Source organism: Ictalurus punctatus, chromosome 24, assembly GCF_001660625.3.
Source record: "Ictalurus punctatus breed USDA103 chromosome 24, Coco_2.0, whole genome shotgun sequence".
NCBI lineage: Eukaryota > Metazoa > Chordata > Actinopteri > Siluriformes > Ictaluridae > Ictalurus > Ictalurus punctatus.
The window spans coordinates 7,027,107-7,039,444 of NC_030439.2; the positions used below are offsets into that span (position 1 = coordinate 7,027,107).

Below are 12,338 nucleotides of genomic sequence, written 5' to 3' on the forward strand. Positions count from 1 at the left end.
TGAGGTATAAATCAGTAATGCAATGAGTAATGACTCTTACAATTATAACGCACCCATCCTTCCGGGGTGTTCATGCTATATATATAATCCTCATAGTCTGATATCGAAACCAATTTCGAGACATAGCATCACTGATTTCATGTACTCAGGTACAGCCCCTCCCCCCCCAACCTCCCCACCCCACCCCACCCCCCCTACACAGACACCACATTTTATATATTGAAAGGTTTCATATAAATATTCAGCACCGCTGTCATAGAAAATATGTAGCTGTGTTTTTATCCCACCTATCCACATGTGACATTTACCTTAACATTCATTAGGAAATATTTTCTACAAGGACACAGTGGCTCATAAAAAGGTAACTACTTGTGTTTTGGAGCCTATAGCTATTTATAAGGCTTAATCCAGATTCTGCTCGAACAACACCTTGTGTCCTGTCACTCAGGGTGTTTAAAAAGGGGCCGGTGCAGGCACTTTCCCTTGACACCTTGTTTGCATTTTTATGGCCCTTAACCAAGATGAACTGTCTGGACCGCCTGATGCAACAGTTGCACATTTCGTTTGAGCTTAAACTTAGAATGCAGCTTGAATATACTCTATAGAAAAAGATAGTTTTTTTTTTATATATCATTTTCTTCAAATAATTTCGTATCATGGTTTTTTCACGGCTCGTCTAACGAAACCAGAGAGACATTTTTACCTGTCACAAACTGATGAAAAATAAAAATGCCTGTTTTTTTTTCCTTTAGCATAATTCAGCGCCGTGCTTTTTTTTTCCGACCCTGCCAAAATAGCATGGACTCTCTCCAAAAGTGCTCTTCTTTTGGTTCTAATTCAAATCAGACACAAAACCACTGTAGTAAATGCCTCGCTGATGTGATTCACAGATGAACCTGGAAAGCGAATAGAATATCTAAGTTTATAGGCTGATTGGCTAGGGTGTGAGTTCTCATGGAGTATTTCTCAACGTTTAGGCTTAATGGTGAATTTCACCAATTTTTCAGCATAATTTGCTCATTGAGCACTAAAGGCACAGTTGTTTTGGAAGAAAAATCTAAGTACTGAATCTGATTTCTTAACAGTGTCAGGACGTGGAATAGGAACCGTGCGTAAAGATAGACGCGGGAACCGGCCCTGACTTTCAGGCTTGCTTTAACCGCAACTGCTAAAATAAAAATAATATGTAGCTAAACAAATAAAGAAATGAACAAACTTTAAAATCAAGTATTTTGAGTCGTTTACGCCTCCGCACTGTGTGCACAGAGTATGTGTGCTCTCCCTGTACTTCGGGGGTTTCCTCTGGGTACTCCAGTTTCCTCCCCCAGTCCAAGGACATGCATTGTAGGCTGATTGGCATTTCCAAATTATACGCTGTGAGAGTGTGTGCAATTGTACCCTGCGATGGGTTGGCACCCCGTCCAAGGGTGTCCCCCGCCTCATGCCCCGAATCCCCTGAGATAGGCTCCAGGCTTCCTGCGACCCCGTGTAGTATAAGCAGTACGGAAAATGAATGGATGTTCTATTTATTTGTGTATTTATTTATTTATTTCAATTTGACATTAAACAGTTGTAGCACACGATGCTGGCATTTGTATTTGCAGTCACACAATGTTGTACCGGGTAATTGCTTAAGCGATTCGCATCCATAATGTTACAATATCTGAGGTTGTTTTTCTAAAAAGAAAAAAAAAGTGAAATGACCAAAGACATGAAGTGATTTAGGTTCCAACAATTCAGGCCAGGAAAACAGTGACATCATGCTGTATTCTGCTTAAAAGTCCATCAAATAGCTGCCATTTTTCATCACTAAGTAGACTAAATGCAACGTGTGAATGAAAGCGAAGGCAACTGGTCATGTTAGCTATGCTGATAGGATCTTGCTGATAGTAGGCTGTAGTTACAACACAGTAGCCTGTGAGGGTTTTGGGTGTTGGGTTTGCAGACAACTGTGCACAAATTATCATGAGAAGGAAACACAGGAGTAACCAGAGAATGAGTTAATAAAAAACAACGTTGTAGGCCATTTTACTAAACCGAACTTAATAAAGTCTGTAAGGGTCATATTTAATATCAAAATTGCACATATCTCTATTTCACTGTTCAGACCTCAATGTAACTACAGACGGAAGCACTACTCAGAGAGTGTGCCTAAAACCAAGGTGTGTCTCATTTCCACGCAATACTGACCTTGGACTTAAGCCAGTTCTTCTTGCACAATATTGGCAATATAGGAGCAGTGTCTGACACTCTAACCACAACATGTCACACTGAAATCGATATTTTAGGCTGTGAACAAACGAACTCAAAAAACTATGGATTTCAAAGTTATCAATCAAAATGAATATTACATTACTAAACACTATTCATGAGTTCAAGTCCACAGTGTGTTGTTATTATTAGTAGTAGTATTTTTTTGCATGGAGGACATTTTGCGTGGAATAAAGAATGCCTTAAACCATCTGCATGTTTCTGCGTGCTAATTCAACAACTCAAAATAGATCTCATAAAATATCTCATATTTGCTGATATCATTTGTGCATGATATAAAACAAAATAACGTGCAGAATAATAGGATATGCCGCATCAAGTGCTATTTTATGAGCTGCCGAGTAATGAGGGCGGACGCCATATTGTTACAAATGAAACCATTTTGCAGAGATTAATGTGATCATTTCTAGTGGGACTGTTCTGTTCATGCTGCGATGTATTGTCAGTATACTTGACATGCATTAGATGTTTATTTGAACGCTTGCCAGCATCTCAATGATATATCAGTCCGTACAGGATTTCTAAAAAAAAAATAAAAATTGTGACTGTTGCGGGCAAAAATGCTCGATTATGCTGCGGCTTGTTTAAAAATTTGTAACAAAAGAGTTTTTTGTGCTTTTTTTGCGGAAAACTACTTGAATCGGCGTAACGGCGATTGTACGTAACTGTTTTGTCTTTGGCAGTGATGTTTGTTGATAAATGAGGCCTTTTTAGCTGTACACATGTTCGACGCACGTGAATCGAAAAGGGTTTTGACTGAACGCGCGTCACGTGACGCGTCTCGGCCCAAATCCACGGTGATTTTGAAATCTGAATATTGTGGAGTTTTCCTTGATTTCGTGTTCATTTCTGCGATTTTCATTTTGAAATTCTCCATTTGAAATTGTGCGAGAAAACAAAAATAACACAATCTCCTTCTTTTGCTCGCATCTCTCCCTGATTTTTTTTCAGGTTTAAAGGCAAGTGCTTGTGGTTAAAGGCAGTGGTTTAGAGGCTCTAAAAAAACAAACAAACAAAAAAATACCCTGTCTTTAATATCTGGCACCCCGAAGGCATGAACTATGCACAGGTCGTTTGCGTAATCTGAATTGGCTGCTTGGGAAATCGACTTTAGTGGCTGGGTAACCCGTCTCTGAATACTCTTAAATACCGACGTAACGTTTCGACTCTAATCGCCGATTCTGAATGCAACCCTAAGGCGCCAGGTCTTTGCAAGCAGTTTGTGTACTTTCTGTTGAAGTAATGAGTAAAGGATGCAGACACCTGGTTTCTACTTTTCTCTAGTTTCACCGAACTAATCTGAAAGACTTTCTACAATAAATAATAAACAGATTATCCAAGATATTTTACAGCTCATTAGCGGAATGTAAGAGCGTGTTTTTTTCTTTCTTTCTTTCTTTCTTCCTTTCTTACGTTCTTTCTTTCTTCACCTCAGGCCTCATCAGGGAGAAATGGAGAACGGAGGGTCTGAAAACATCCTGGATGACGAGGAGGCGCTGTGGGAGAATGTCGAGAAGAACCGGTACATCCTGTGCCGTTACATTAACCCCAACAAGCTGACCTCCTATCTAAGGCAGTGCAAGGTCATTGACGAACAGGACGAGGACGAGGTGCTAAACTCCTTACTGCTGCAGACAAAGGCCACCCGTGCAGGTACTGTGTGAGTGTGTGATTGTGTCAGTGTGAGTGTGTGTCCGCATTTGCATGTGACACCGCTGTTGTGTTTCAGTCTAGATACAGGTGTATGTCTATGGTTTCACGTCCCAGTGTTTGTGCTGTGTATCCGTTTGTATGTGGGAGCAATTTTTGTTCCCGTACCCTCTCACACACTCATTCATTCAGCACAGCCATTCTGGTCTGCTATGACAGCAAGACTAAACACTATGGAATATGAGAATGCAAATGCAGTGCAGAAAAACATTTACATGCAAATCGCACCATCAATCAGTTACTCAGTCACCACATCTCTCACTGTGCTGTTCCAGTTGTGTAATATGATGATGAATGGAGGCTTTTAATCCCATGAGCTGCTACTGCAGCTGCTATTTTTTTTTTTTTTGCCCGCCCGTGCACTCCTTCCTGAGCCACAGTATATTTTTTTTCAGCCTTTTGAATGGTCACAGGCAAATTGGAAGATTTTGCCCAAGGTCCAATATTTTCTAAGCCTGTGCTGCCTTGTATGTGGGAAAGAATCACATCAAAAGTTGTTAAGATCTTACTCCATTTAGACTAGTGACTAACGCTGTTTTCCATCAGAGTTTGGTGCATGTACATCGTTTGTTGTTAGTGCTATGAGTCAAAGTAGTATGTGTTCTGATACTACTATTTACAGAAAATACAAATACAATTTGCAGAAAATGTACTTCTTAAAGGCCAACGAGAAAAAATGCATTTGCATTTATTCATCTGGCAGATGCTTTTATCCAAAGTGGCTGAAAAGCGAGGCATGATACAATCCAAATGTCTCATATTAAAGGAGCTGACAGTGCAATAGGACTAATCTTAAACCAATCATCCAAATTCTGGATAGATGAAGCAGGAACCGAGAGAGAGACGTAATTAAATGTGAGGTTTGGAATTAAGTGCAAAAAAAAAAAGTTTGCCTGCAACTTATTTGCACCTTCTATACATTGAATACGAACGCTTTGGCACATGGATACATTGCATTGCAGAGTATCAAACTTTCACACACATATTTTAACCGAGTTACCCTCTACCACTATGCTATTTGAATAAGATCGATATGTAATAAATAATTTGACAATTTTTAATATATTGAGCATTGCCCAAAGATGGGCTTGCAAGTAATGTGGGTATTTTCAAAAAAAGCCTACATGTTATCTGCATCTTGCAAACACCCAGGTTACCGTAGCATGTTACCACATAACTTTCAAGCCTGATGTGTTTGTTGTGTAGAGGAGAAGTTTCATAGAGCCCGAATCATAGTGTGCTGTGAAAATCGCAATATTTACAGATAAAATGCAGAAAAACAGATATTATGTATCGATCTTATTCAAATAGCATAGTGGTAGAGGTTAGCTTGGTTAAATTACGTCGGTGCAGAATGTTTCATCCAGAGCAAGCAAGCGCTGCATATTCAAAATTCAAAAGCTTGCAGTTTTTGAAAATTACCGCAGATTTTCCACAGATTTGCGTCATGTGACATCATCAGAAAGCACGTTCAGTCAAAGCCCTCTCCGATTCATGTGCGTCGAAGACGAGGGCAGCTAAAAGTTCTCGTTTGACAGCAAACATCACCGTGCAATAGCAATTTCGTGCGACTCGAGTTTCGCCGATTCGAGTCGTTTTCCGCAAAAAAGGCAAAAAAAAAAAAAAAAACCCTGCAAGTTGCATCGCAATTTTCGAAGAAGAAAAAAAACGTAGCAAAATCAAGCATTTTTGGCCGCAACAATCACACACACACACAAAAAAAAATTGGCAGAATCATGTACAGATTGATTATTAAAAGACATACCAATTCTTAAAATGCAATAGTATGGGCGAATTGATGAGAGACGTGGCTCAGGTGAAATAATTGATTATGGCACTGAGAGGGCGCAGCATGGAAGCTCGTGTCTGTCAATAGAGCCATCCTCATAGCCCAATGATGAAAGAACTGCACACATACACACTAATAATATGTATACAGCATATTTATGTGATCCATATGTAGCTTAGTTTTAGCACTGAGTTGTACAGCTCTGTATAGTTCATGTACATGAATCGCCAACCATTAGAAGTTCTCTTTGATCATCAACACGTCCATAAACGTCACCTCTCTCATTGGCTGACACATGGGTATGTTCTGAACATTTCTGACAGATAGCTAGTATCGTTTTCACGCATCTGCATGTGCTGGTATGTGCTGTCAGTCAAAGCAATAACTGAAATGATTGGTAGTGCATTTTATTTTTTTTTTGACAAATGCCAAGAAGTCCTTTAGCTGTACTGTAGATAAATAATGCTACGCCTACAACTCTAACCTTTACCTCATAACCCAAAGTAAATCCTTTTAAATTGTATTTATCTAGTTTATTATTTTAGTTATTCAAATAAAAAGCTGGAGTTTTTGTGAGGACCAGCTGAACATCCTCCAAATCCCAATCAATGTATTAGTTCACGGGGGTATTTCATATTCACCAATGGCTAAATATCTCCGCAAACACACACAGCGTTAAACCTCAGAAAATCGTGACGGAACGTTTGTTTTAGGTCGACTGCTGGACATTCTTCACACTAAAGGCGAGCGAGGCTATGTGGTATTCTTGGAAAGTTTGGAGTTATACTACCCTGACCTATACAAGATGGTGACAGGCAAAGAACCCACTCGGAGGTGCTCTTCTATTGTTGGTAAGTCTATACTCCACGACGTGCTCATAATGCTGTGAAATGATAACGGATCAAAGGAACCGATGAGTGCGATCACAACCATTTGATAATACACCTTTCATTCATTTTAATATTTTAATAATGTTGCCACATATTTTTTTCGTTTCCTTTTCAAAACGTTCTTGTGCTACGTCTCTGTCTTGCGGAGCTCTTAAAAAGTGGGTCTGTCCATCGTTTTCTTTATGTCCATAGTGGAGGAAGGCCCTGAGGGTCTGACCCAGTTCCTAATGAACGAAGTGATGAAGCTGCAACAACAGGCTAAGGCCAAAGATGTGCAGCGCGTGGACATCATGGCCAAGTGCCGCACGCTAGAGGACGAACAGAAGAAGCTGCGTCTAGCCAACCAGGAGCTGCGCACCTTCCAGGAGCGCTATAACAAGATAAAGGAGGAACGGAACAACTGCAACGATGAGCTCATTAAAGTGAAGGATGACAATTACCAGCTGGCAATGCGCTATGCTCAGCTCAGCGAAGAGAAGAACATGGCCATCATGAGGAGTCGAGACCTGCAGCTGGAGGTCAGAGTTTGTATGTTACACCTGACGCGTAGTGAGCATGAACCGGGACAAGGGCAAGTCTTCTTGGCCAGGACTCTTTAAGCACAAGCGTGGTAGCTTATTTTACGCTTTCTTGCCTTTGCCTTTCAGATTGACCAGCTGAAGCACAAGCTGAACAAGGTGGAGGAGGAATGCAAGATGGAGAGGAAACAGTCTCTAAAACTGAAGAACGATATCGAGAACCGTCCTCGCAAAGAGCAGATCTATGAGCTAGAGCGAGAAAACGAAGTTCTGAAGATCAAACTCCAGGAGCTACAGTCTCTCATACAGGTCACATGTGTTTACAAGATAATAAAGAAATAAAAATGGTATTGAACCATCTCTGGTCATATATAAATCTCTGTGACTGATAGTTTGTTTTGGTTTGTTTTTTGATGTGTGTAGCCTGGGCCACTGACGGATTCAGACAAGGCCCTCCGGGACATCCTGGAACACGACCGCCAGGAAGCTCTGGAGGATCGGCAAGAGCTGGTGAACAGACTTTATAACCTGCACGAAGAATTGCGGCAGGCCGAGGAGCTCAGAGACAAGGTGATTCCAGCTGCTCCGTATGCCTGGTTTCAGTTCATTTCCTGTTCATTCCTGTCCAACTTAGGTGACATCAATGTCAAGATGACTCGGTTTGAATGCAGTGTTGTTATAGTGCAAAACACAGGTTTATATTAATTCACTCATATTCTATAGTAACAGTTCATACACAGTGACTCATGCTGTGGCTGACGCTATATAGACTGTAAAAAGGTTAAAAAAACAAAACATGCTACTGTTGATGTAGTGAAGCTTTCAGGAGTGGTTGGTGAGGGAATGATTGCTTAAAGTGGCGACAAGTGATAACATGCATTGTTTGGAACGCTACTATAAACTGATAAAAAGTATAACCTGTCATGTCCTGTCATGTCTTAATTAATTTTTAAAAATATATAACTTGCAGATAAGTATTGTATAAGAGAAATGAAACACTGCTGTCATAGGAAAATAATCATCTTTGTAGCGGTAACGCTTCGGGTCGGGACGCATCACATCACCCCACCGCTGATTATTTTCCTATAAGAGTAATGATTTGTTTCTAATATGTCCCATGGATTTTTCATAAATCTTCTTGACAGTGTCCTAGGTGAGAGCTTTAGATAATTGGCTAAACATTTGCAATCAGCCAAAGCCAGTTCCTCTTGACATAATAGAACAAGATATGATAAAGCTGACTGCCCTGAAAAGTCCCTCCTTTGACGTGCTGCATCTTTAATTAGCGGCGGTTTCGACCTGGCATGCAAAAAGTGTTAAATTTCAGACGAGGACAGGAACTTGTCTTAGACTTAAATAGCACAGAGCTCTTCTCACATTTTTTTTTTTTATTTTAAAGCCTGAAAAAGAAAGATGAAAGTGTAGGTTTTAAAGCACAATGCCACTTGAGACCAAGAACTTCTAGTCTGGAGGTGCCTTAGAGCCCTGCTGTGCTCTGCATTATATTAATCTCATTTGTGCATGTCTTCCCTCATGCCCTGGGTCACTAAGATTAGAAATGTTTGCTTTCATCCATAGTATCTCGAGGAGAAGGAGGACCTTGAGCTGAAATGTTCCACTCTGGTGAAGGACTGTGAGATGTATAAGAACCGTATGAATACCATCATGTTCCAACTGGAGGAAGTGGAACGTGAACGGGACCAGGTTGAACATGACGACACCCTTTAATGAACGTTTGTATATTGAATGGTGTATTTATTAAATCAGTAAAAAACAATAACTGTGATATCTACTGATATATCTCACAGGCATTTCGAGCTAGAGACGATGCCCAGAACCAGGTGTCTCAGTGTCTGATTGACAAAGACAAGTACCGTAAGCAGATACGGGAGCTGGAGGAGAGGAGCGATGAGCTGCACATCGAGATAATGCGTAAAGAAGCTAAGATAGTCACATTAGAGTCCAGACTAAGGCGCCTCTCCAAAGACCAAGGGGTGGATCTTACCCAGGTGTGGAAAGTATATAGATTTTGATCAGCACACAATACCAGACTGACTGGTTGAGTCAGTTTGAGCTATCTCAAAACAGAAATGGGAACTTTTCACCCCATCTTCCACCCTTATACAGTTGTACATTATCCTTAATAGGAATGAAACAGGCTTTAGTTATGATCCTAGCTTCTGTTGTTTAAAAGGGAGCAATAGTCTCCAATCCTTCTCCCAACAGCACTGTATAAAAGAAAGAGTGGCCTCATTTCGTGTTCTCATCTGTCCTTCATAGAGTTTATCTCGAGACATTATACCGGTGACCAAATTTCTGAACATTGAGCATGCAGACAACAAGATGGAGGGGCCGTCCGAGGACTCTGGGGAGGAGACTTCAGAGGACATGTTCTTTTTCACACCCAGCACTGAAGTCCCACCAAAGATTAAACGCAGACCAAATCTCAAAGGGGTGAGCCTTGCTGAAATGTCACTTGTATTGATTTTGCTTTTAAAGAACATATTTTTGGACAAGAATGTTGTGCTTTTGACACAGTTCCCCTACCCTCCTCAGATAAGAGCGAAATCGCCAATCTCTCCACCCAAATTGTTGGATTTCCAAGGTAGATTTACTTTTGATCTTTGACAGCCTTGCATGTCAGTGTCAGAGCGAAAGGCACAGACCACACTGACTTCCTTCCCTTTCCTTTTTTTTTTTTTTTTTTTTAAATCTTTTCTTCTTTTGTACAGCTGCGCATCATACCAATGGGGAGCTCTTAGAAATCATAAGCCCAGATGCTCACTCCATGTTGATAAACTCCCCATTCAGCACACAAGTAAGTGATTTACGTAGTAGGAATGTGTGCTCTTGTTGAATTTGGCTTCAGTGGTTTGTTTTACTTTGTGTTTTTTATCATTATTATTGTTTTAATTATTGCCAGCAAGCCCGTAACAGAAACCACAGCATCATGTCCACAACAGCTGAGCCTCCAGAGAAGGCCTCCATCCTCAGGAGGACTAAAGAAGGAGATCAGGAATTCCTGCCACGATGGTATTCAAGCGTATAGTAGTACTCTACTTTCGAAAGCATGATGCAAAAACACAATTAAACCGCTTTGTGCTTCGTTTCAGCCTTGATACGGTGGATTCCGATGGAGACATAGGTAAACACATGTCTTGTTGTATATCACTAAGAATCACTGGAATCATCCAAACGATTTACTTCAATGACCTGCAATCTTCCCCCTTACTCTGCCACAGATGATACAGACACATACGGCCCACCCTCCATCCACTCTTCTTCATCCTCCCATCAGTCAGAGGGTATGGACTCTTATGATCTGGAGCAGGTCAACAACATCTTCAGGAAATTTTCACTAGAGAGGTACTTGTATGGAATTGACGCTAATTTTCTCCTGCCGGTGGTTTTGTCATGTCCTGCAGCATGATTATGTACCCATTTGTGATTTCGTGTGTGTGGTGTGTGTGTGTGTGTGTGTGTGTGTGTGTGTGTACTCTTTCCTCACTCCAGACCATTCCGTCCATCTCTAACGTCCTGCGCTCGTCCTACCACTTTGCCCCCAGTGCAGGAGCTTTCTCTCATCGGAGACTCTCTCTTGAATGACATTACTCTGGTTGGGGGCAATGACAGCGGCATATTTGTTTCCTCTGTTCTTCCTGGCTCCAACGCTGAAAAGGCTGGCTTAAGAATGGGACACCACCTCTTATGGGTGACTCAGCGCTTTATCTTAGCCGTAACCCAAATTACCAAAGCAGCCTTCTTTTTTATTTCCTCTTTCATCTTTGTAGTAACTTTGAGCGCCTGTGTTTTATTTTCGTCCAGCTGAATGGCTGTATTCGGGGAGAAAGCCAAAGCTTACCTTTGGACACGTGCACTCAGGAAGAGGCTCACTGGACACTTCAGAGATGCACTGGGCCTGTCCAGCTCCATTACAGAAGTAACTTTGAGGGTGAATATGAATGCACGTTATTGTCGTTGATGATTATTATGCGAGGAGTTAAACATGACAGGACGTGCTGTTATAGGAAAATAATCAATGACAGCGTGTTGTCATACTCCAAATAACAAAGTTATTTATATTTATATTTATATTTATATTCCTCTTGTGCTATAGGACTTCAATAAATAAACACAATTTTACAGTTTTATTTATTAAAGAATGACACAGTGTACATTTTGTAGTCATGTCTAACAAACAAGTTAGCTCCTGTTATTACTTATGTTATAACAGTTGTTTCCTCACCAGCCTCTCTCTATTTTTTCCATCTCTTGAAGTTCATAGACAGGAAACAGAGCTTTTCAGGTTACCACAAAACCACAAAGCCCAATGCCTTGACCTTTTACCGTGTCTGACAATGTCAAATCTCTGACTATTACACAGCACTGACACCGGAGACTCCTTCCAAAAATGCATAATAAAGTTCGCCATATCAACAATTAAAAAAAAATAAATCTGTTTATGTGGAGTATCCACTATACAATTTCCTGTGCGGTTTGTTACTATAGAAATGATTATGTATTAGAATGCGAAACCTGTGATTTGCCTAGCTGCCACTCCTACCGTCTGAGACGTGCTGGTATAGAAAATAAATCAATACCGTCTGACCAACCCGAATCAAAAATACAACAGCGCTGTAGTCTTACAAAAGTATTACAAATCCCCCCGATCGCTGTACAGCTGTTACCTACAAGACTAGGTTGTGTTTATAATTCAGTCCCTCCAAGATTTATCGATTTTGTGATTGATCGCATAAATTGGCGCAAAATCAAGCAAACTCCGCAATATTCGGAGGAGCTTGCAATTTTTCTACATTACCGCAGATTTGGACCAAGACGCATCATGTGACGTCATCACAACACGTATTTAGCTATCATCTACCTGTCTAGCTATCTATGATCTATCTATCTGTCTGTCTGTCTGTCTGTCTGTCTGTCTATCTATCTATCGGTCTACTTTTCTATCTATCTATCTATCTATCTATCTATCTATCTGTCTATCTATCGGTCTACTTTTCTATCTATCTATCTATCTATCTCTCTGTCTACTTTTCTGTCTATCTATCTATATATCTATCTGTCTACTTTTCTATCTATCTATCTATCTATCTATCTATCTATCTATCTACTGTATCTATCAGCAGCTAGGAGTATAAGAGT

The 12,338-nt window shown here is 40.6% G+C and overlaps 1 protein-coding gene across 4 annotated transcripts in view; it reads left to right on the forward strand.

Moving 5' to 3' along the window:
* Positions 1–12,338, forward strand: part of card11 (caspase recruitment domain family, member 11) — a 46,298-nt gene that overhangs the window by 18,018 nt on the left and 15,942 nt on the right. For all 4 annotated transcript variants that reach the window (XM_017454592.3, XM_053675192.1, XM_053675193.1 and 1 more), the window contains exons 2-16: positions 3,707–3,924; positions 6,484–6,621; positions 6,853–7,178; positions 7,308–7,487; positions 7,602–7,748; positions 8,757–8,882; positions 8,987–9,187; positions 9,459–9,632; positions 9,735–9,783; positions 9,911–9,996; positions 10,102–10,211; positions 10,292–10,323; positions 10,421–10,544; positions 10,692–10,890; positions 11,004–11,130. In XM_017454592.3, coding sequence (XP_017310081.1) covers positions 3,723–3,924; positions 6,484–6,621; positions 6,853–7,178; positions 7,308–7,487; positions 7,602–7,748; positions 8,757–8,882; positions 8,987–9,187; positions 9,459–9,632; positions 9,735–9,783; positions 9,911–9,996; positions 10,102–10,211; positions 10,292–10,323; positions 10,421–10,544; positions 10,692–10,890; positions 11,004–11,130 — 2,221 coding nt within the window. In that variant the 5' untranslated portion in view covers positions 3,707–3,722. The remainder of the gene's footprint in view (positions 1–3,706; positions 3,925–6,483; positions 6,622–6,852; positions 7,179–7,307; positions 7,488–7,601; positions 7,749–8,756; positions 8,883–8,986; positions 9,188–9,458; positions 9,633–9,734; positions 9,784–9,910; positions 9,997–10,101; positions 10,212–10,291; positions 10,324–10,420; positions 10,545–10,691; positions 10,891–11,003; positions 11,131–12,338) is intronic.